General features: G+C 38.7%; 1 protein-coding gene across 5 annotated transcripts in view; it reads right to left on the bottom strand.

The window, feature by feature from the left end:
* Nucleotides 1-23030, bottom strand: part of CDK5RAP2 (CDK5 regulatory subunit associated protein 2) — a 78675-nt gene that overhangs the window by 2794 nt on the left and 52851 nt on the right. For all 5 annotated transcript variants that reach the window (XM_086763512.1, XM_086763511.1, XM_086763514.1 and 2 more), the window contains 13 exons: nucleotides 21994-22594; nucleotides 20419-20651; nucleotides 17852-17900; nucleotides 16875-17059; nucleotides 15605-15730; nucleotides 11166-11282; nucleotides 10076-10265; nucleotides 9749-9870; nucleotides 8114-8362; nucleotides 6710-6793; nucleotides 6325-6584; nucleotides 4042-4188; nucleotides 1870-2008 (listed from right to left, as the gene is read on the bottom strand). In XM_086763512.1, coding sequence (XP_086619638.1) covers nucleotides 1870-2008; nucleotides 4042-4188; nucleotides 6325-6584; nucleotides 6710-6793; nucleotides 8114-8362; nucleotides 9749-9870; nucleotides 10076-10265; nucleotides 11166-11282; nucleotides 15605-15730; nucleotides 16875-17059; nucleotides 17852-17900; nucleotides 20419-20651; nucleotides 21994-22594 — 2502 coding nt within the window. The remainder of the gene's footprint in view (nucleotides 1-1869; nucleotides 2009-4041; nucleotides 4189-6324; nucleotides 6585-6709; nucleotides 6794-8113; nucleotides 8363-9748; nucleotides 9871-10075; nucleotides 10266-11165; nucleotides 11283-15604; nucleotides 15731-16874; nucleotides 17060-17851; nucleotides 17901-20418; nucleotides 20652-21993; nucleotides 22595-23030) is intronic.

Below are 23030 nucleotides of genomic sequence, written 5' to 3'. Positions count from 1 at the left end.
TCTTTAAGGCAAAGGTAACTTGACATCCATAATTCCCATAATCAATGAAACTTACGGAAAATCGTATCCAGGTCTTTCTGTGTAGCAGAGTGCTCTCTGTTCATAAAGAGCTCTGCTAGTAAATTCATTTCACCTTGCAAACTAGATTTTTCTAAATCAAAAATATTAAATTCAGTACATGAAGAGAATGTAGAGGATGTGACGCTAATAGCAGAGTTGCTGCTAGCCAAGCAGTACTTTGCATTAAGGAGATTTCAGAAAATGCAGGCTTCATTTTATCAAGACCTAGTTCAGATGAGGTTCAATGTCCTGAAAAGGAGTGAGCACAATAAGGGGGAGAGGTACTGTTTTCTTTTTGAAAGTATGGGTGGGTGGAGTGGCTGCCAGGGGATAACATTTTGGCCATAAGGGTAAAATCTCTGCCGATTTATATTCTGCTCAGTCCGACTGAAATTACCCAGTATGCCAGAGATGTCACTGGAACTAGGAACCGACCAAACAAAACCAGTCCATCTATCCCAGGGATATTATTTGGACAGACGTAACAGAATAGCTTTGATTTTTATATGACAACCCAAAACTAACCTATTTAACTTTAAAACCTAAATCCAAAACTATGTTTTGTTCAATATAAGTTGCACATCATTTAACTCAACAATTCTGAAAGAAGTGACCAAAAACCAGCCCATAAACACTTTTAAAAATAATATAATTTGCAGGCAGAAGATACATGTACCTTAGACAAAAAAATTACAGGCTATGGAGCAAAATAACATTTATTCCTCTACCTTGCATTTAAAAGACTTTAGTAACTTATATCATTGTGGCTATTTGGATAACTTTGTATGATGTGTAACACTGTACAGTCTAGATGAATTACTAATAATACAAGTGCCATTCCAGCATAGACTAATAAGTCATTTAGTCCCTCTCTCTTAAGAGATTTTTTTTTAATTTTTCTTTTAAGAAGAAAATTAAATCGTCCTCCTGCAATACACATGATGCCATAGCATGAAGGTAGAGAAGAGGTTAGCTCCATTCAAATCTCTTCTGATGAGCGATTAAACTCTGAAGTAGAAGAGATGATCTCTTAACACAGTCACCTGGATTCACATAGCTACAATACAGCCCATGGCCCACTTGTTTTCACATTTCCACGTAATTTTCTAGATATAGCTGCTAAGGGTAAAATATAATTTCACAGCATGTCCTAACCTTTCTTTAAATAAAGACTCATAGTAAGCTTTTGTTTCCTCTGTCCTAAGCCTTCTCTTCTCTTGCACTTCTCTGTCTGGTGCAGAGTGCTGACAAATCTCGCTTCCTGCCGCTTTGGCTTTTCGCAGTATTCAGCTATCTAGTGCAACACATACAACAGACAAGCACCTTAGAAAATCTAAAAGCCTAATTCCACATTTATCAAGACTGAGGCAAAATCATAATCTTGAGAAGAACAACGGTCTACAGCAACAGTAACTTTGCCTTCGTCAGGGACTGTTGTAGGATACCTAACGATTGTGGGACAGCAATATCTGAAACGGACTAACTCAAGTAATTAGTGCAATTAGTGGCAGCTGCATGGACTGACACACTGCCAGTGGGTTGTGTAAAACCATGAACTGCTTCTCAAGTCATTCTATGCAGTCTTTTTTATTTGGCCAACTTCTTTCCATCTGAATGGGGCTCCCTCACTTCTGTACAGTCTGACCTCATGAACTGTTCACCAGTAACAACTGAGTGCGCACAAGGAGACACCAGTCAGAGCAACCGCAAAAGAACAGGTGCCTCTATCCATTTTGTTGTTTCTGCAATTTTAGAGGTAGCCACAGACTACAAAAATAGAAAAGAACCAGTAATAAAGCATACACTTACACTGGTCAATGATGACTTTCTCCATGTTTTCCTTCAGCTGGTTTGTGGAGTGCAAGCGTTTCACTGTGCTGTGTAACTTCTTCTCTTGCTCAGACAGTTTCTTACGTAATCTAAATATTTCTGCTTTCATTCCTTCATCCTAAATTGAGAGAAGAAAGTAATATATTAAAACACTATATAAAAATACTTTGTACACTGTTAATTGCTAAATACTTTTGTAGAAGAACCCTCAAGCTTCCTTAGAGTATGAACAGCTTAAAGGAGTGAAACATCGAGTGCCCGTCCTTCCACATTCACATCCCCAGTGACAAACGATTCTATGACATCTGCCAAGAGACAACTACAGTTCTTAGCTGCCTTTTAGTGCAATTAATTTTTCTGCTAGTCTGAGAAAAGTCTTAAAGCCAACACCTATTTTTTGTTTTTAAACTTACATTCCTCTTGTCTTGTTTTTTTTTTTTCCCCCCTCAACTAGGAAACATAATGAAGGCCAGTGCTATGGTATCAGCCAGCATCCTGTCTGCCAGGCTCAGAACTTCCAGCTTCCTTCTCCAGTGTTGTGTTAATCGATGATGCTGCCTTTATCAAAGGGCTGAAAGGCACTGTACTAGTGACTGGGACATTTCACTGCAAAATTATTTGACAGTATCATTATTCAAGGTTCACTTTTCACCACCAATTCCAACTGCTACAGTTAGTATCTTTTAAAACAAGACCACGAGTAGCCCTGACATAGTCTGCCAGTAGCACTGATCTGGATCCTCATGGAAACTTAAGCTTGTATATTTTTATTGTTGTTGTGCCACTTGCTTAATAACAGCATCCCCTGGAATTCGCCCCTAGCACTTAGCTCTTCAGAAGAACTCATTACTCACAACTCCTGTGGGGCTGAAGAGAAGGCAGTGAATGCTCAGTAACTTTTGTAATCAAGCTTCAAGGAGATATTATTTCATGTACTGCACTTAAGGCATCAGAAATGGTCTAACATCCTTAACATCTCAGGATGTTGGATAACAAACTCTAGAAAAGATTCTATTAGACTCTAATTAGGTGCAGTCCTGGGGACTCAGAACCCCCACACATGGAGGTTTGATTTGGAGAAGTGACTGACCCAAATCAGGAAGGTTTAGATCAGGATGACAGTAAAGCATGGGACGCACCACACATGTACTGGAAGACCCCTGTGTATGTTCAGATACTGCAATCCAGGCCAACGTATAGCTGTCTATACGTAATGTGCACAGAACGGTAAAAACGGCAGTATACACACTTGACAAGACATCCCAAGTAGGGAGCTGAAACATCACTGAAGTGTATTAGACAGCACAGTTCATTCTTGCTGCTCTTGTGATTTTACACATTTAAGGGTGCGAGAAGATAACAACAAAAATATTATTAAAGTTATCTATCAAATATTTACTTTCCTAAAGTTGCCTTTTTTTTTTCCAGCCATATCCTGCCTCCCTCAAGAAACACATACAAAAAACCTCAGTGAAAACACTTAAAATTTATTTTAAAGCCAGACTTTGAAACAGTTTCATTACTGAGTGGTGGTATTCCGACAGTAGATAATTCATCCCCCATTCAGTTTACTTCCATTCATTTGCATAGTGCGAAGTACAATCCTTTGAAGTTAAAAGGTTATAAAACTTCTCTCACAATTTTGTCACACTTTTAAAAAAGCATCCTATTTTACAGCTTAGGCATCAGAAACGTGAAAGGTAAGTGCAGCCCAGATTACATCAAAGTTGCTGAAGTTTCTGTTGTTACTAGTACATACATAACCAAATTGAATTTGGTTCTGTAACAGGGAGTCCAAACGTCTTCTTGTTGAAGTGGAACGTTTGCCACCTGCCTAGGTTTCCTGAATATCACGTAACAGGGTTACAGATTGCATCAATATAAACTATTTTGTAAATAAACACCCCAGGATACAATATGATCAGGATAGAAAGCCAGCACACGTTCAGCCTTTGCCTTCAGTGATTAGCGCTAACTAAATCCATGTGTCCAGAGGCTGGGCATCCTGGGCTCAGGATATTAAAATGATTTTCCCAAATGACATGTTCCTAACTGGTGCATCTTCCTTGACACATTACAACAGCTAAAAAAAAAAAATAAAAATAAAAACAAGCAAAAACCAACGAACCCCAAAATGAAACATTACAGTACCTGAGTGCCAAGGGCAGTACCGTGTACAGTTTTCAGCGGAAGGGAAACTCTCCAGAGAAGTTTCAGTAAACGCGCAGCCTCTTCTAAAATCTGCTGTACTGTGTGAGTATTTGTGGAAAAGCTATGCAGTGATGCCTGGTCTGGTACCTGTATCATAGGATTAGAGATATGTTATATTTTATGCTTGAAACATTGTGAAAATGTAATCTTAATTAATGGTTTAAATCCAGTTGGTATGACTTCATATTTAAGATGATGCATTGTGTGCCACAAAAGCTAATTTGCTAGTTTACAAAGACTGCTGAATTATGCATTATCTGAGAATTTCAGGAAGGGAGGGGGTTTGTCTTAATCAATAACTGTGATTAATAATAGATTATATTTACTAGATTTGCTCTGCCACATGGTAATAGTTGGCAACTCTCTTCTTTCTCCATTTGCATTTCGTGTCACATTATTTGAAAGTCAAATGATTACAGACATCAATTTAAGCAATATAGATGTTTCTTCCTTAGCAGACCTTTAAACTGTTCCATTTAATGCTAGAATAACTATCAGGACACACATAAAATGTTTTCCTTTGCTGACAGATGAGAAAACCAAATTGAAGAAATTGCATAAATGTGAAATAAAGGAGAGAAAGAATGCAAGGGGAGCAAATGAATTACCAAAGCAATGGTGATGTAGAAGGGGGAAGGGTAATGAAAGAGAAGCATTCACAGTTCCTGCCCCATGCAGCATATCATCTGAATCCTTATTTAGCATTGTTATCTAACCAGGATCCTCCTGTCACATAAAAGATCCCATTTGCTAAGTAGTTTGAAACTTCAATGATGTAAAGCTTGGTAGGAAACTGCAAATTGTGAGATTTACTGCTTTTATCTTTACACCAACAAAACAAGTTAAAAACTTACAGCAGGATTACATTTTCAGTCATTATCAGTATCTTAACTAGGTCATTTGAAAATATGATACTTCAGAGAGTCTTAAGTGTCATTCAGACATCATTACTGTGTGAGCACACATGTGATACCACAAAAAGAATTTCAGAATTGTTGAAGACTGCATCTTCAATAGCTTTACTAATTAAAACTAGAAAGATAAGTAGTGCAAATTTATCCATGCAGTTAAGACCTTCTGGTTTTTGAAGAGCAGCGAACGTGGTTTTTTACAACATTTATTTTATCATAAAATCACAGGGGTGAAAAGGACCTTCATTAGTCACCTAGTTTGCATTCCCACTCCAAGGCAGGAAAGCATTACATGTAATTTTTCAAACAGTCACATTATCTGGTCTTAAAATCGCCTCCAGTAACAGTGTCTCTGAGCACCCTCCCTTCCAGTGTTTCACTATTTTTACCAGTGTCATGTTGTTTTAAATGCCTGAACCAAGCCCTTCCTGGTGGGGTTTAAGTTTCTTGGTTCATTATTAGCTGCCACAGACATGTACAGATTGTTCCTCCCCTTTTGTTGAAGCTTGTACTTAGATTTGTCTTATTCAGTCCATCTCAAATATCCTACCGTTAACTGTATCCAGAAGTTAACAATATTGAATAAGAAAAAATTACCACAAGTAAACACTACTTGTTCTCCTGATTCTAGAGGGAGAAGACTGACATTATTCAATAGAAGGCAAACATTTCATTGGTTTAAGAATTATTATGTTTAAGAGTACAGCAAGAGCACCATGACTTGGTACCACTGTGTCACAAACAGAATAGCCTAGACTAGACCATTTTCAGTCAGCAGTGACCTCATCTAGCCCAACGCTCGTCCAGCCCAACAGCCTGACCAGTTCAGGGCTGACCAAGTTAAGCACGGTACTACACGATGCAGAAAGGATGACGCACTATGTCTTAGAAGTCAGTATTTGATCATTAAGGAGATATTCAAGTTTCTAGACTAGCTACTGATACTGCTAAAGCGTTAAGCTGATACCAGAAAGTAGAAAAATACTAAAAAGCTTCCCTAATATGAAACAACCTTCATTAGCATACATCAATCATTAATGTATAGTTAACACCTGGTGTTACTAGAGGGCTGAACACAAGTTAGTGGAGAACTTTATCAGTTGTTTATCAAATTTCTTTTAACTGTCTCATATTTCCTGGGTTTATCCCAAACCTTCAGTACAAGAAAATCGCCTTAATTATTTTTATCCTTAGGTTTACTGATACATATACCTAGTTTAAGCCCTTTCTAAAGCATTTTAGAGTTCTACCTGGGTTTTTTTCTGCACCTCTAGGTAAAATTTACCATCCTCTAACAGCTTTCATTGTTTACCTTTATTCCAGGCTCCTGCAGTTTCGTACCAGTGACCTCTCCTAAAGAAATCTCCATTTCTGCTAAAACCTGTTGCCCTTCTGAAATCTGTTTCCGCAGAGCATTATAATCCTCGATCAAGCCAAGAACGTGGCGCCCGTTTTTGTCTGCCCACATGCGATGCCCAGGCACAAGACGAGGGGTACACGCCGTACTGGAAGATGAAGTGCTGCTGCAGTGCGAAGCGCTGTCTAAATCGTCTTTAGAGGCTGAGTGCATATCTGGGACAGAAAAATAGTTTTAATTTTTTTCTCCTTACATGTAGATCTAATTAAGACTAGACATCTCTTAAACAGCAAGTCTGGGATACTGATAACACACACGTTTAAGATAGTTTTGGATGTACCTGTTTTCGCTAGCAAAATGCAACATCCATGTTTCTGCAGCTCACAAACATTTCTGCTGGTAGGAGAGCATTTGCAAAGATTTTCTACACATCAAAACAGGACAAGGAAGAGTATATCAGTAGATGCATTCAAAAACTTCTTAACTCTACTTCCGTTCGTCTTTTTTTCTGTGCTGATGCTGCACTTGGACTCGGGAAGCAGGGAAACAGCTGATTTTCTAGTACCACGCCATGTATCTTCCAGTATTTACCTACATTAATCTTTCTAGCATCTATCCAAATTTCTAGATATCTCCCAAAATCAAGTCATAGTCAGAAAATCTAAAATACATCCTGATGAAGATACTTCAGTCAACAAATGTAAGCTTCCCATTAACTCCACAAAAAGTACAACACTCCACAGCCCTACCCTACTTAAGATCATATCTACATCCCCCCTCTTCAGACCTTCCAAATTCCCTAAGTACCTAAGAGTAAAGACTAATCACAGTACATCTAGAAAGCTAACAAATTCAGCCGTTGACATTCCAAGGAATCTTTCTGGTCCAATATCACACCAATCTATTACGACCCTAGTCACCATTTTCTCACAGAAATAACGAGCTTCTCCAGCTCCTAACTACTCTACCTGACACAGGTCAGAAGAACATCTAGGATTCTATCTAGAAACCCAACAGGAACAAATGCAATTTGAGGATACTGGTGCTACAGGTTCCCTGCGATAGTCCCACACCTACCTGATCACAACAGGCCGTAAGGAACCATCCCCATATGGAGCACGTAGTTTAGCGTTCAGGTATAACGTGCACAGAGAATGGTAGCAACCCATAAATGTTGTACACACAACGTGTACCTGTACAGGCATTAGGAGAGGAGGTTTTATGCTGGAAGTATGGAAAGCCGTTACTGTGCAGAATGCTTTGGCAGCAAGGAAGAACATTCCTCTGCCCTCTGTATCCCATGTACGTCTATACTGGGACAATAACCTAACCCTGAGTGTAAACACTATCTTTTCCCTGATTTGCTAAAACAGTATCACTTAACAGTGATTGAAATGAAGGCAAAATATACCTCAAGGGCAAAAAGGGGACAACTGATTTACACAAAGACCATTTAGTGCACTTATTGATCGTACTTGAGTAATACCTAGTCACCCTTAGCATCCCTCCATCCCAGGGACTGGCTGGAAATGCTTCTCTGGAATGAAAAGGGAGGGACAGGGCTGTCAGAGAGCGCAGTGTGTATCTAGCTCCCCGTGCACCGATAGCCCTAACAGGAAAGGGATTTGAAAGGCTGCTGGGGAGCTCCCAGAAGTGCGGTTGATGTTGTACAAGGCTTGAAGAGCATCTTTAAAGAACAAGGCACAAGTTCCACCATATAACAAAAGCATGTACGGCACAGTACCGTTCGTTCCTGCATAATGCTGGGATTCTTGTTTCAAAAGACAGTTGATATTCACAGCTGACACTGATCTCACTTCCTCTCTCTTTTCCTTTGAAAGCTGCTCCTCTAATTTTTCATGCAAGGACTTGTTTGTCTCTGTGCTTCTTTCAAGCTGCACTCGCAAACTCTGTATTTCAGTCAATAGTTCATGTAAGTCAAGTGGATTATTCGGATCCTTTCGGAATTCTTCTGATGCATCACATCTGGCATCTGAGACAATTTCAGAAGAAACATTTAACATCTTTAACAATTAAAATAATATTAGCCATTATCAGAATGCTGAGCAAGTAAATTATAGCCAGCTTTATCCTCAATATTTAGAATTAACTACAAACAGCATAAAGATAATGGTTTGACAAAAAAGCATGTCTTAATTGCTTCTACTCTCAAAAGATTTAAAAAGCTGAAAATTATTTTTCACTTTCTCTATAAAAGCTAATAAGTCTTTTGCCAAAAGCAAAAAAAATATAATAAAAAGAGAACGGAGAGGATTTACAAAATTTGAAGTGCATTAATGCACAGTCTGGGGAAAGAAAAAGGAGTGGGTAGTCTCGGAGTGCGGAGGAGGGATGGAGTAGAATTGGGAGTTTAATTGTAAACAAAGAAGAAAAAAGAAAATAGCGATCACCTGGCAACCAGAGGAACAAATCTAAACCTGGAAAAAGCAAGGGCTGTGTTCGTCTTTTCATAGAAGGAGGTTGGCACGCAAACAATTCCACATATCCTTTCATGCTGAAACCAAACTGTTCTCCTAACTGTGGGAAGGGGAAAACTGCACGAGGAGGGTGCTGCTGCTCTCCAATTACATTACCAGTTCCGCAAGGAGGCTGACTTCTGTCCCTGAGCCAACTTTGGCTTAAAGCCTTCTGCCAACAGGGCTCTTCTGCAGCAGGTAGGTACAAAATACAGTGACAGCAGGGCATATTACTTAAAGTAGCAGGAAGAAAAAAAAAACACCCAACTTTATAAGAACTTGCAATGGGAAATTGGCTGGATCCAGTAACGAGTACGCAGCAATAAACAGCATTCTGCTGCTTGACCTAGCCATACCAAAAGCTTCCTTAAAAAGGATGGGAAGAAGTCATGTAAGTCTCATTCCTACCCCTCACCTTCAGTGAGAGAAGAGCAGACAGGAAATTATTAAAAGTCTCAATCAGAAAGCAGTGCCAGCACTTCTCCCCAGCCCTAGGGGAAGGCACTACCCTCATTCAGACAAGAGAACACACAAGCTACCTGAGCAAGCACTCCCTCTGAGGATGCAGCAGCATGTATTTAGAGGACAAGTAAGTATCTAAGATCCCATGAAGCTTATCCAGCCTGCGCCACTGAATCTTCAGTATTTGTTTTTAACTTAGCTAAAAAGATAAAGGAGACTTGGGTGTGCCTGGTCAGAACAGATTACACATCTCAGCCTTGCAGTTACACTCCTATGTAAAAAGCGGCGTTTATCATCAAATTATCATTTCCGCTCTGCATAGCAGACATGAGCAGAAACAAACAAACAGTGACCTGGCCCTACTGTCCTTGGACAAGATCATATTCAGAAAGGGAAGGGCTGCAACAGCTAAAAGTATAGAAATAATTGTGCATTTATACCTGCCCTCTTCCTTCTTGCTTCTTCCAACTTTTCATAAACCTTGACCTCAGTTCGGAGTGACTGCAGCAACTTCTCATTCTCAGAGAGCTGATGTTGCTTTACATTAATTTCTGTTTGCAACCTGTTAAGTCCCAATAAATGGCTATGTTAAAAGTTAAAGTTCTCTTTTGTTTCAAAATCTAAAATCCATTCCTCTTTCCTCCATAATTGCCTTTGGAATATATCTATGCACCTCATTAATGTTAACGGCTATGGCTAAACACACGCTTGTCACATTGACAATTTTCTTCTCTAAATGAATGTCTAAATGCGGACAGAATCAATACCTGTTTAATTCATTACGACTGCTGTAAATCTGACACGTCAGATATCTGGTTTCATCCTCCTTTTGGCCAATTTGTTTTTGCAACCTTTCATTTTCTTTCTTAATGCATTCATAATCCTCATGAAGATGCTCGATGATTGCATTCTTTTTAGAAAGAGATTCTCTTAACTTTTCATTTTCCTTTTGTTTGTCTGAAACAAGAAGAAACACAAGGTATTTGCAATACCCACAACCCACTAAAGCTATGCTTTTTAACAAAACCAGCTTTTTTTCAGAGACTGTCAGAAAATAACTGCTCTTGTGAGTTTTAGGATTTCAGTATTTCAATTTTCTAACAACTTTTGCTAGATGCATTTTCTGTAACGTGCAACATTTAACCTGCAGGACTCACAGAGGCTCAACAAACACCTGTGCCCAGCCTCATACACCAAATGCACCCAGCACCTCTTGGAATTTGGTCAGAGGGATAGTATTCAACAACGACTGTCAGCAGGGTCCCAAAGCAGGCACATGAATTTTGCCCGTCCTCACAAAATAACGGATTTTACTTCTCTTTAGGAAGAAAAGACCTCAGTAGGATTGTTCTAGGCCATGTTGCATCCATGTTCCTCTTTGCCTCAAGAAATCCCTCTTTTTTTCCAGTCAAGCCTCTAGCAGAATTCAGAAAGTTAGTTTGGTTCCCTTTGCAACTCTTCTGTACTGAATGGTTTCATTTTCAGCAATAATGCTATTCTGTGGCTCTTTTTTTTTTTTTTTTTTTTTTTTTTTAAAGAGGCCTTCAAAATGGAAGCATGGGGAAAAAAGGAGCAAGAAAATGGTAGTGAAAGGCACAGGGGGAAGAGGAAAAACAATGTATAAAAAGAAAGGAATCAACAGGGAAATAAAAGTGAATATAAAATGGAAAATGATACAAATAAACAGAAAGAAGGAGCATTACTGCAACTCCTTCGTCATTGATAACCCTACTTTGAATGCTTACGGTTGAGTATGGAATTTCAGGGGTGGGAAGAATGGTCTGTTAATATTTTATTGTTTTCTGATCTGAAATGAGTTGCAGTCTACTCCTGTAAAGCAGAATTTTGCATTTTTACCTCTGGATCCTTTTGCTAGCATTGCATTCAGAACTTGATTTTGCTTCCTCAGGAAATGTATTTCAGAAGTCAGGGAATTATGCTGCTCTGAGCCGTGGATAAAAATGTTTGCAGAACCTATAAATATATACATAAAAGATGATTTATGAGTCATCTCTAGGTCATTAAAGATTAAACTTTCCAGACAAGAACAATTTAAAAAATTGCAGAAAAACATGTTATGAAAGATATTTCTCCCCTGTATATTCTGAAGGTTATCCCTACAGACTAAAAGGCAGTTCAGGTTAATGCCAAGTAATCCAGAGCCCTGCATCACAAGTACCTCTCACGACTGGGCAACCATTACCACAATTGCAAAATTATCCCTGGCAGTCTTTACCTATCAGCTAACATTCCAACAGGACAAAATGCAGGAGCAGTTTGTGACATTGCTATTCTTTTAAAATAATGCAAACGGTTGGAAGGTTTACCAAATATTTCAGTCTTGCTCTGTTCACACTCCGTTGTATTTAATAACAGCATTGCAGAGGACCATTAGATTCCACCAACTAATCCACAGTGGTTAATGCAGAAAGTAACGTCAACAGTCTGGTAACAGATTTGTTACGGTGCCAGTCTAGAGCATAAGCCTGGAGTCACTGTCTTAGCCTCTGATTACAAACTGAGAACCCATTTATGACAACAGGGGTGAAGATTCACCCCTCTTCAATTTGTGGATCTGAAATTTAGATAACTGAGCTAGTGTTGATCAAGCATCAATAGTCAAGGGGAGAAACAGGCACCTCCAGAGATCGATTCATCCCAATGTACCCTCTGCCCACCTCTCTGCAGATGAGATGCCCTGTCCTCTGAATAAGGAGAAGCTCTGGGTAATCGGTATAGATTTAGATGTCTAACTTTTAGAAACTTAAACGTGAGGAACCCTACTCTGAGCATCTTGTTGCGCTAATCATATGAATATAAATTCCAGCCTAGCTAATCCTCATCATGTTCTGTATTTACGCTACTGGTCCCACTGCGACGCGTCACGTTACAGTACAGTCTGAAAAGTGCCACATTCCCCTCTCAAGGTGGCTGCCTCTGAAGTGCAAGTCAAGTAATTGTTATTGCCCTTTATAACCTGCTTATAGTCAGTAAAACACTTCAGGGCCCACCAGAATTAACACTGCTATTGAAAGTATTTTTCAGTTGATTGGTTATCCCAGTATCTCCTACACTTTAAAGCCTGAGATAACTACACGAGTGTCAACTATTTGGATAATAGAGAAATAACCAGCTGGCAAAAAAATTAGTTGAATGTATGAGGAAGATGCCTTTCAGCTCTGGCAGTTCAATTCAATTTGATGTGCCGCACTTCCGCTGAGTAATCTCATTTTATTGTAATCCCAATTGAAGCTTTTACCCACTACCTAACTGGGATGTAGTGCGCCATGATACGCACCTCTTGTCGTTACTGAAAGACTCAAAGGCTCTAGAAGCCTGGCACTAATGGCATTTTACTATCTATATGTTAAAGAGTTGAGGTAGCTATGTGAACTCAAAAGGCTTTTTCCTTTCAGATTTTAACAAAGCAATTCAACTTGAAGTGGCAAGGCTTGATGGTCTCATCTTGATTCTAATTTAATTTATTGCCTATCATCCAGCTTCATCCTATTTGAAAAGTTATGCTATCAGAGTTCTACTGAAAGGCTTTAGAATATAACTATTAGTTATCTTACATAATAAGGGATAATGTAGAGCCAGTGGTAATAAGGCCACAATCCTGCAATTTGACCCACTACTGAGACTACTACTTCTGTGCAGAGCCCTGCTGACATCAATTACGCTCTCCATAGATGCAAAGGTCCATCTAACCAGAGTAAAGTGGAGCATCAGGGCCTACAATTGCAATACACTTGAGTTTTCATTACGGTTTGTGCTGAAAAAGTGAGTGCTGGGGAAGTGTACCTTGAAGGTTTCAAAGGAAACAGGAACAGAAAGACAGGCACTACTGAAAATCACAGCAAAGAGGAAGGAAACGTTCATTCCCAGGTAAAGTAATGGCACACGAAAGCTGAAGATATGTCTGAGTAGAGACATTAGTTACTTATGGGTTAAAAAAAAACAAACCAAAACAAAAAAAAATCCCTTTTAGTGTTAACTGCCATTAGTAACATTTGAAACCTAGGAAACTCAAAATTAAACCTTTGGTTTTATTTTGAAGCCTAACATTTGAAATGATTGAAGCAATTATTTTAGTTCTACTCGCACTGCAAACCTCAGCTCTACAGTAACGACGTAGTCATTACCAGCACTTGAGTCATTTATAGAACACTAGAAGCCTTGAGGCACTTAAATACTCAGAGAATCTAAATATTAAAAATAGCACGGCAAAAATAGTGGGCAGATGTGTGTATATACATCCATATATTTATCAGACAATAATAATTCTATTAATTAACTTTGAGCAAACAACTCGATGTCACATGAATTTAATAGGCTCTCATCAACAATTAAGTATGTTACAACTTAGTTTTGTTTTTTAAAGGAAAAAACCTAAGGATATTAAGTTAAAAGTAAAAGATTGGTTTGAATTACTACGTCCCAAAGCTAAAGATCTGCTTCAGCTTCACTTTGGGACTTTTTTTACACTGAAAGTCAGAAAAAGCCCATCTATCAGGAAAAAAAAGTAGCATTATTACTAGAGGAGAGAATATGCATATCTGATCACATGAAAGAGATCTTCAAAACGGAGAGCAACAGAAAGCACTGAAAGAACAGAGTAACAAAAAGGAGCCTTCTAACAGGTAGTTGCTTTTCCTCTCTTTTCCAAATTTCTCCTCCATGCATTGGCAGATGCACTAAGGCAACAAGAAGACAGATGGAAGGCATAAGACAGTTTATAAAGAAAATATACTTCCACTGCATTAATGGATGCCCTTGCCAGAATCTTTATGAAGCTGTAAAAGAGCTGGAAGTGTTTCAGTGTGGTTATTTCACGAGAACAGTATGCTATTCCAGCAGTGTAAATACTTCATGAATGAAATGGATGCTTTTTACACACCTTTCCATCACTGTAAATTATTTCTGAAAGCAAACTGCCATTTGCAGGTAGTCTCCATTTAAATAAGAGAAATGGATCACGGGGATGATGTAAAACATAATGAATCTAATGTCAATATTAGGGATATTGAGTAAAAGGAAAGCATGTATGTATTTATTGCCTGCTTCCACTGTGAGTAATATTGCATATTAATCAATTGTCCTATGGGGGAAATGTTGGAAGGAGAGCAAGAAGAGAGTAAAGTGTAGGAAAGTGTGCCTGGTCCGGTGTGCTTGCAAAGGTGGTACCAAAGCATCCTCACAAAAGCCTGGCTACCTTCTCGGGAAAAGTTTTAAAGGCACCACAGAGCTTGGCTTTCAAAGATGCTGAACATTAGCAACAGTGCAGTGACTCTGGATTTTCATACCTGTTTTTAGTATTTTTCAGCCACTGCCTTATATTAGAGTTTGGAATGAAAACCAACTCTATGATAAAATTGCCATCAGTTTCTGTCAGGTATTTCTCATTAAAAACTCACAATGTCATTTTGGGTAGAACACATTTATCACACCAATCAATTCAAATGACAAGCTGAACACCATGGCCCAGGCTTACAGATATTGTGTCCCTGTATGTAAACACAAGCTGGCTTTAAAGCAGTCAGAAAACTCCCAAGAAGGCATCTCCAACAGTCCTGCTAGCAGCAGTGCTGTACTGGCCACCCCAAGTATACACAGAGAGAGCGCTGGAAAGCTAATTCCACAAAAATCCCACTTTGGATCAGTAGCAGCAATGTAATTTAGAGCAAAGCACCTCCTCCTCTACTCATACAGGGCCCAGACCCCACCAAAATTATGTTGATAAAATGAGCTTCCTCTCCTGCAACTGTCCCAGGCTGGACATGGCAGAGAATTAAAACAGGATGATGACATCCTAAAAATCCAAGACCATTACAACAATAAAGATATCCCAAAGGCAAAAAATAAAGTTGGCTATTTGCTGATAACAGAAGAGTCTTCAATCCTCCAGATGAAGTTCCACCATGATACCATCAAATGGCATAAAACTACCTGGTAGTCCTGTTCTCTTAGCAATACATGCCATCATAGGCTTGAGGCTGTGTGGTGTACCTGTATCCCCCAAAAGATTTGTGCATTGGCACTGGATACACTTTAAACAATGGAGTCCAGGAAGAGGCACTTAGATCTGTATTTATGCCACTCTACAAGCATGGAAAAGCTGTGTCTGCTGACGGTGCTGAAGATGCAGCAGTATTCACAGAAAGGCACATCATTTTCCAGCTGTAAAGGGGTGTGGCTTGTTCAAAACAGCACACAAAAACATTTCCAGCAGCATTTGATCCCTCAGGCTTTAAGCAGGAAAGGTGGATTTAATATGCCATGAAATAAATTCTCACCTTGATCTAGTTCCTTGTCTGTTACTTGTCTCTCAAGCTGCTTCCTCAGTCTCTCGTTAGTTTTTATGCAGTATTCCAAACGCTGTCTCAGGATTCGAATTTCTTGCAGATGCTCCATTAATAACTCTAAATAAACCAAGAGACCACTTCTTATTTAGAGTAAATGATTGTATTCCTTTACGCTGTGTACTTCTGTCAAATATAATGCGTGTTAATACTAAAAAATAGTACAGAGCTGTTCAAAGTGTCAGACATTAAATATCTCACTCCAACAAGTCTTTTTCCACATAGTACCCAAACCATGCACTTAGTGAGAACTCCTACTCTACATTTTAACTTAAACAACAATGCAGTTTTAAGGCTCTTTAAATTTTTTCTTCCTACAAAATTGTAGTAGATAACAATTTTATCTAGTTAAAACGTTCCCCATACTGGGAAATGAATCCAAAGTTCTGCGATGCAGCTTCACATCCAGGCTCAACACACCAATAGTACACATTTTTCCTTATAACAACAGGAAGCTTTCAAAAGTAACTCTGAATTAAGCCTGGCTTTGACTTACACAATTCATACCATAATAAATAAATCTGTCTATCAAGTTTCATTACCGTACCTTTTCCTTCTTGCTTTGCTATTCCACAGTTTTTCTTCCATTGCCTGTAAGTTGCAGCTCTGCTCAGGAACTTATCTGTTCTAACTGTCACTGTCTTATTTGTCAGTTTATCCATGTCATACGCTCCTGGTTTACTCCGCAATATTTTTCTCCTGAACAGTACGTGCTATCTCAGCTATTAAATTTTCATCGCTGCCTATAACAAACTACTGCAAGCATCACTTGTGCTCAGCGAAACTATCCAGGTCAAACATGACACCACTTATTAATTATGCAGCACTTACAGTTCTCAAGGAAACACAACACTGGCTTTTATAAAATTAGAAAAATATCTTTTTTTTTCAATGTAATAATCCCTTGACAATTGTCTATTTTCCCCTTATAACTTGTCTATTTAAAGACCATCTGGAGTACTGTAAAAGATGATAGTCTAAAACAACAAAGACACAAAATATCATAGTTAATTTTGTTTCAAACAGGAGGTAGTTCAAATCTTGTCACCTCTGTATGCCTTATTACTGAAATTGCAATGATTATGCAAGATACTGGAAAGCTGAAGCAGACAAACACTCTTCATTATTTCTTAATTAGTTCCCTTGTGTCTTATTTATCACATTTTCCCAATATCTAGCGAATCTTCAGTGGGAAAAAAATTACCTGGGGGAAATTTGTTTGGCAGAAGCACCAGTGTGCCATGCTGTCCTTCCAGGTCATGCCTGTGCTCAGGTGATCCGAGAGACGACTTTTCTGACAAATCAAAGTCAGACAAGCTCTGAAGAGCAGATGGTACAGGCGATTCATCCTTCAGTTGCTGGTACATTGTGGCATTCTTCTCATTACCCCTTTCATGCCAAACAAAACATTTTAAAATACAAAAATTGTTTTATTACTTTGGAAGCATGAACAGGGAGTATGGTGTTAAATTTACATGACACAGGTAAAGCAAGTGAATTTATGCAACAGAACATGACAAACCCCTACACATCAGAGGCACAGATCAGGACTGAAATTCAGATCTCACTGAAGTCAGCAGGAATAATCAGCAGAGCTCCAGCCTAGAGTTCATGTTCCAGCACTAGGTAGTCACCTTCGCATTCGGGGGACCTCAAGCTGCCCTGAACAGGCAGCTGAGGATTTCTGTAGCAGAGAAGAATCCCAGGCTGGCATAAAACCAACACACGCAGCATAACACCACCTGCTCTCTTCACCTTCAGCGTAAGGGTGTTTAGAGAATGAAGTTCAACAGCACCGTACTTCAGTGATTCCGAGCCAGCCCCAAGGTCACGGAAACAGAAAGGCAGCTGACGAACCCTCCTAGCAGCTGCAGTTGGGATAACATCTGAACATGACACAACAGGGCATTACAGTACATGTTCTGTTTCTTCATGAAAGGAACAATCTTTGTACCACGATGCTTTCTCTCAGTATCTCAGCTGTTTGCTGAGAAGCGGAGAAAAAAAAAAAGCCTCAGTTTGCTTTCTGTGGATATTTTATTAACAAAATGGATGTTAACAGAACTGGCAACATCTGCAAAGCCCTCTCAAAAAGCAAACAGTGGAAGCTGTGCTACAAAACACTGTGCATCCTTATCAACTTATCAACCAATCATATGTTTGTTAACGTTCAATTCTTACCTTTGAGCTAATTCATAAAGTATCGTAACTTCTGTACCTATTGATTCTCCTGCAAAGCAGAAACATTAAAAACAGATATTGAGAATTATACTTTTTTCCCCTCCATCTTAAACTATTTAAATACAGAATGGTAAATTAATGAGAAATTAGAGAAGTCAACGGATACTCACAACAGTGTGTATTAATGTCAAATACTGTATACAAGCAAAATTATTTATAGCCCAGCAACAAAGCAATAGCTTTTGATGGAGTTAAAAAAAAATTACTAGGTACCACAGGTGTCAGATTTTATAGCCTTGGTGTTTTAGTTAGCATACAGATATAAAATATTGTGCTAGATGGCAAAAGGATTAGAGGTACATGCCATTACATCTTCAATAAAAAGAAATATAAAAACAATTCCATCTCACTTGGATTTTGTCCACCCAGAGTCAGGCTAACCAGTTATCCATAACAAAGGGGCACACACAGGATTTTTCCTGCAATATCCTCAGTGGTACAGTGCGTGAGGACAAGCACAGCTCAGTGCAGGAGACCTCAACTCTGACATTAATTTGAATACAGAAATAAGAGTTTCACGGTGTCAACTTGGCTCCTCATATTTTAAATTTTTTGTGCAATTAAGCAAAAGTGGCAGGCAAGAATTGCACAGCTGAAATTTCAGGGGAGGGAACTGAAGGTCAGGATGGAAATGCAGAGACAGACGGTTGTTTATGCTTCTTCTTTACAGTCAATTCTTAGCGCGCTGGATGTTCTTTACAACCCTACAAACATCATTTTATTTTAATGTGTGATTCAGTGCAACACCATTGTGTTAGATATATTGAATTGTCTCAGTTGTCAGTGACTTTTCATAGTATATAGGATACCATCTGTTGGTTTGGGGTTTTTTTTTAAAGGCATTTAATGTTTATTCACTACACAGCCTTCTCATTTGTAATGCACAGAATCTCTGTAGCCACCAAAATCATTGACTACACTCAATCTTTTATTACGCTGCGAAGGCACGCTAGCCATAATACCTTTTTCTCATATACAACTCCTTTATGTGAGCAATCGAAACTGCAACACGCTGCCACTATCTTTAATGAAAGGAAGAACACAGATCATTGTACGGCTGGGCCCGGCATGTTTCTGAACAAGAGATCTTCTAGAGCCAATTTCAGGAAGACAGAGGGGTCAGGGTCCCTATTTCAGGCCACCTCATGTGTTCTGCTGACAATGTCAGTTTTGTAGCTGGCATCTGTGGAAGTATTGCGAGTTGTTTGGGTCAGAAAGAACAACACTTGTGAGGATAGGAAAAGGTCTTTCACTGAATTTTACTGATGTTAGCGTACCTTTGTCACTAACTTCCTTCAGCCTAAGGACTGAAGGCACTATGCATGAGAGACTCTTCCTTCAGGTGACCAATGTTGATTTTGATGCTCATTTTACAAAACATGGTTACATTTTAGCTCTCTTACGAAAAATAGTGTGCTTTTCTTAAGCAGCTAGACTGTTTGGCAGCAAGATGCAGGTCTCTTAGGAAAATAATTAGAAATGTCAGGAATAATACATCCTCTGATACGGTCCCACTTCTCAGATGTTTAAGGCTTTGCCTTTCCAACTTAATGCTTTGCCAAACAATAGCTGGGGGAACTTGGGTCAATAGTCAAAGGCCAAGAGCATTTTCAGATGTGTAAGCTCCTGGTTTTCAGACAGTATGCCAGGTCTCACTGATAATTAAAAGGGCTTTGCTTACTGGTAGACATGACAATGTCCTTTCCTGGTTATACACTCCATTCAGCACTCTGCCTTCTCTAACATCAGGACAAAACTTCTCTGGTTGACTTCTCCTAGGACCCCTGCTCAGTAGACTCTTGTTCTGCTATTATGCCCTACAGAAACCCTTAAATACACCCTGATTTGCAATACCAGTCTCAAATTCACGAACTACTCAAAATTCTGAAATGAATTATTCTCCTCTGCCTTCTAAGCAAATAGATTTTCCCTTTCTCCTCCTTTATTTTAATTTTCCATGTGCACCATTTGGGTGAGTTTCTGCATGAAGTCTATGGCTCTTTTTGTTGGTGCATCCAGTGACAGATGATTTCACACTTGCATACAATTTAACTTCTGTTATTTCTACAGGAATATCAATAACGTGCAAATCAGCACATATTATCTTCCAACTGTCCAATGCAGGATTCCTTGCAGTTTCTTTAAAGGCATTGGCCATAAAAAATTGCATACATGGACTACTATATGATAATTTCTTCTTTCACTCAAAAAGTACAGCGCTTACCCTTCTTAGAAGTGACTGCACTTTAGGGAAAAGACTTCAGCAACCTGTAATTTTTTCTTGTTAGTTAAACTCAGATTGTGTTAAAAACCAGCTGTGAACCATGCCCATGAGAACCCTTCAAAGGAGATAACGGGTGCTTGGCTCAATAAAGTCAGCTGGGCTGTTTCCTGAAGTAGAAAATCTTGAAGCTTACTTGTAATTCAACTTTCACTAAACTATAACCACTGCATTTTGTACAACTGAAATACACATGTGCTAAGATAAACAAAATACTGCTACTTACCAAACAGGAATGTCCTTTCTAGCTTCTCAAACAATAGCACGCTTTGATTCAGCTGTTCACGGAAGCCTTCAGCAACGTAATAATCTACATCGCTGGCTTGAAGCAGTTCCTCAAAAGCTTTAATAAGGCTGGTCAGATGCTGATGGTAAGTGACACAACCACTGTGGATCTCTTCAATTTGTTGGCGTTGAAAGGAGAGTTCTCGAGCTTGTGAATGAACTAATGAATCGTATCTGAGAAAATGAAATTATCTTTATTTTCTGACCGTAAATAACATTTAAATGTAAATAAATAGTTAATTAAACTTATATTCCCAAGCTATAATTTTACATGACTCAATTTTCTTTTAAAGTGCTTTTACAGCCACAGTGAGAAATGTATTGTCTCTAACTGTTGAGTTTTGTATTTATGGGTATAACTGGTGGGTTATTATCATTCACTCAACTGCTTCATTTATAAGATGGGCAGAAACTGAAGTGATGACTTCTTTGTCTGCTTGGAAATAACCTGGATGGCATGCAAAGGTGCCAAATTAAAGTATATGAGAACTTTTAAGAATACGTCTTTTTCCTAACTGGTTGGGGATTTTTTGTTTGTTTATTTGTTTTGGTTTTTTTTAATTCACTACGGAAGAATAGACAGAGCTATCCCTTCTTCTAAGACTTCATGTATTTCCTGCCAGGAGCACAATATTGGACTTTCTGAGCTGGTTGTTTCACCCAGTCTGAAAATTCTGCACATCTCTGTAGGTTTATTACCAGAGACATGACCATGACAACCACTGTGTCCAAACTGTTGTACTCCACAAGTCAGGATATAAATTTCTACTCAGATCAATTGAATTTATTCTGCACTACACAAATATAGACATCTCCTTTGTATTGCCACTGCCTGTATCACAGAGAGACTTCTTTCTACAGAATCATTTTCCAGCTTACGAGCTTATGTTATAAAATTTCAGTCATTAATTTCTATACAGATCTACTTTCACATCCTTCAAAGGAAGGCATTACAGCACTCCATCGCAAATGACATTATAACTAGAGTGCAAACTTTTATTTTATGCATAAAGTGTGGTCACTCAAACTGAAGGGCTAGCATGCATCTGCCAGCCAATTGCCCACAGAAACATTTATCTTAAATGGGATGTTCCATATTCTTACACTTGTCACCTGAAAAAAAACCTGAGTGATGCAAAACTGCAATACTTGGATTACAGAGGTCAGCCCATCTCACAGAGTAACTGGTGGAGATCTGACTTTGCTCCAGAGAGGATGTCTTGCAGCAAAGAGTTTTGGACCTGAGGTGTGGGGAGAGAGACACCGGTGTCTGGCACAGAAGTGTTACAGAGGATGGTGTGAGCTTATGAGGAGCAGTTCTGTTGTAAGAGAAATACTGTTTTGTACTTCAAAGCATCTTTTAACTAAATGTTTGAGTTGCTTTATGTCAGTGAAATTCAGCCTTACTCTAACAACACGCTCCTATGTGAATAAAATTATCTTCATATTACTTTCCTGTGTTATTTTGTATTGCTGTTTACAAAAAGGAACCTCAAACAGTAATAGCTTTACTCACTTGGATGGTGATGCTTCTCTCAGTTTTTTCTGAAGATGATACATTTCATCAAGATGCATATTTGCAATTTGCTCTTTTTCAAGTTCTGCCTCATTTGCCAATAGTAGTTCCTTAAGGTTTTGTGCTGTCCATGTACCAGGTGCTTCTGAAGACTCTGAATTCCTATTTTCAGTGTGGATCTCACCATCCATCAGTTGATGTACACTAGAAAACGTTTGGATTTCTTGCATAGCTCTATCTTGCACTTGCGTAACATGTCCTTCCATGGGCAAGGCTGCGTCACTCAAAACTACACTGGAAATACCCCTGGATAAAAGTTGGTCACAGGTCTGTAAATTAAACACGAACATTTTGTACTTTTCGAGCTCAGACTTCATATTATTAATTCTTTGTTTCAATTCTTCTATATCATCTATGACTTCACAGTCATCAAGTGCATCTGTACTTGTTACATCCAATTTGAGAGAACACAGGCGCTTGGAACCTGAACATGCAGCAGTTGAGTCAACGTCCTCATGTTCCACGGAATAAAACTCTTCATTTATCTCTTTTAATGAACGCTGGGTATTCACGTTGCTAATGTTATGATGATTTTGCATTTCTGAAAAACAGGAGGCTTGCCTGTGAATATTAATATTTCTTTATCTGACATTCTGTTCTTAAAGCACTGGAATGAATTCATTTACTTCTATAATAAAAGAATTAAAATTCAGAATAATTACAAACGATACAATATTAATTTTGGACTTTTGACCTCTTTCTATGATTTGCCCATTAATTCAACTTCACATCAAATATTTCAAATCCCTTATCACCTTTCAATTAAACAATACTCAAAATACACCTGCTTTCTTTTCCCAAATGATTGAAAATTAGTTTTGCTATATGCAATCCTGAATCAGATACCAACAAAGCCCAGACCCTTCCAGCCACAAAGTTGATAATCTCAAACACAAGGCACTGAAATTTAAAAGTAGACTCTATGACTTTAATTGGTTCTTCCTAAAACTTCTAAGTAAATATTCTTTTTCTCCTCA

Source organism: Chlamydotis macqueenii, chromosome 20 (assembly GCF_036417535.1).
Source record: "Chlamydotis macqueenii isolate bChlMac1 chromosome 20, bChlMac1.mat, whole genome shotgun sequence".
Taxonomy (NCBI): Eukaryota; Metazoa; Chordata; class Aves; order Otidiformes; family Otididae; genus Chlamydotis; species Chlamydotis macqueenii.
This window is presented reverse-complemented; position numbering and strand designations above follow the sequence as displayed.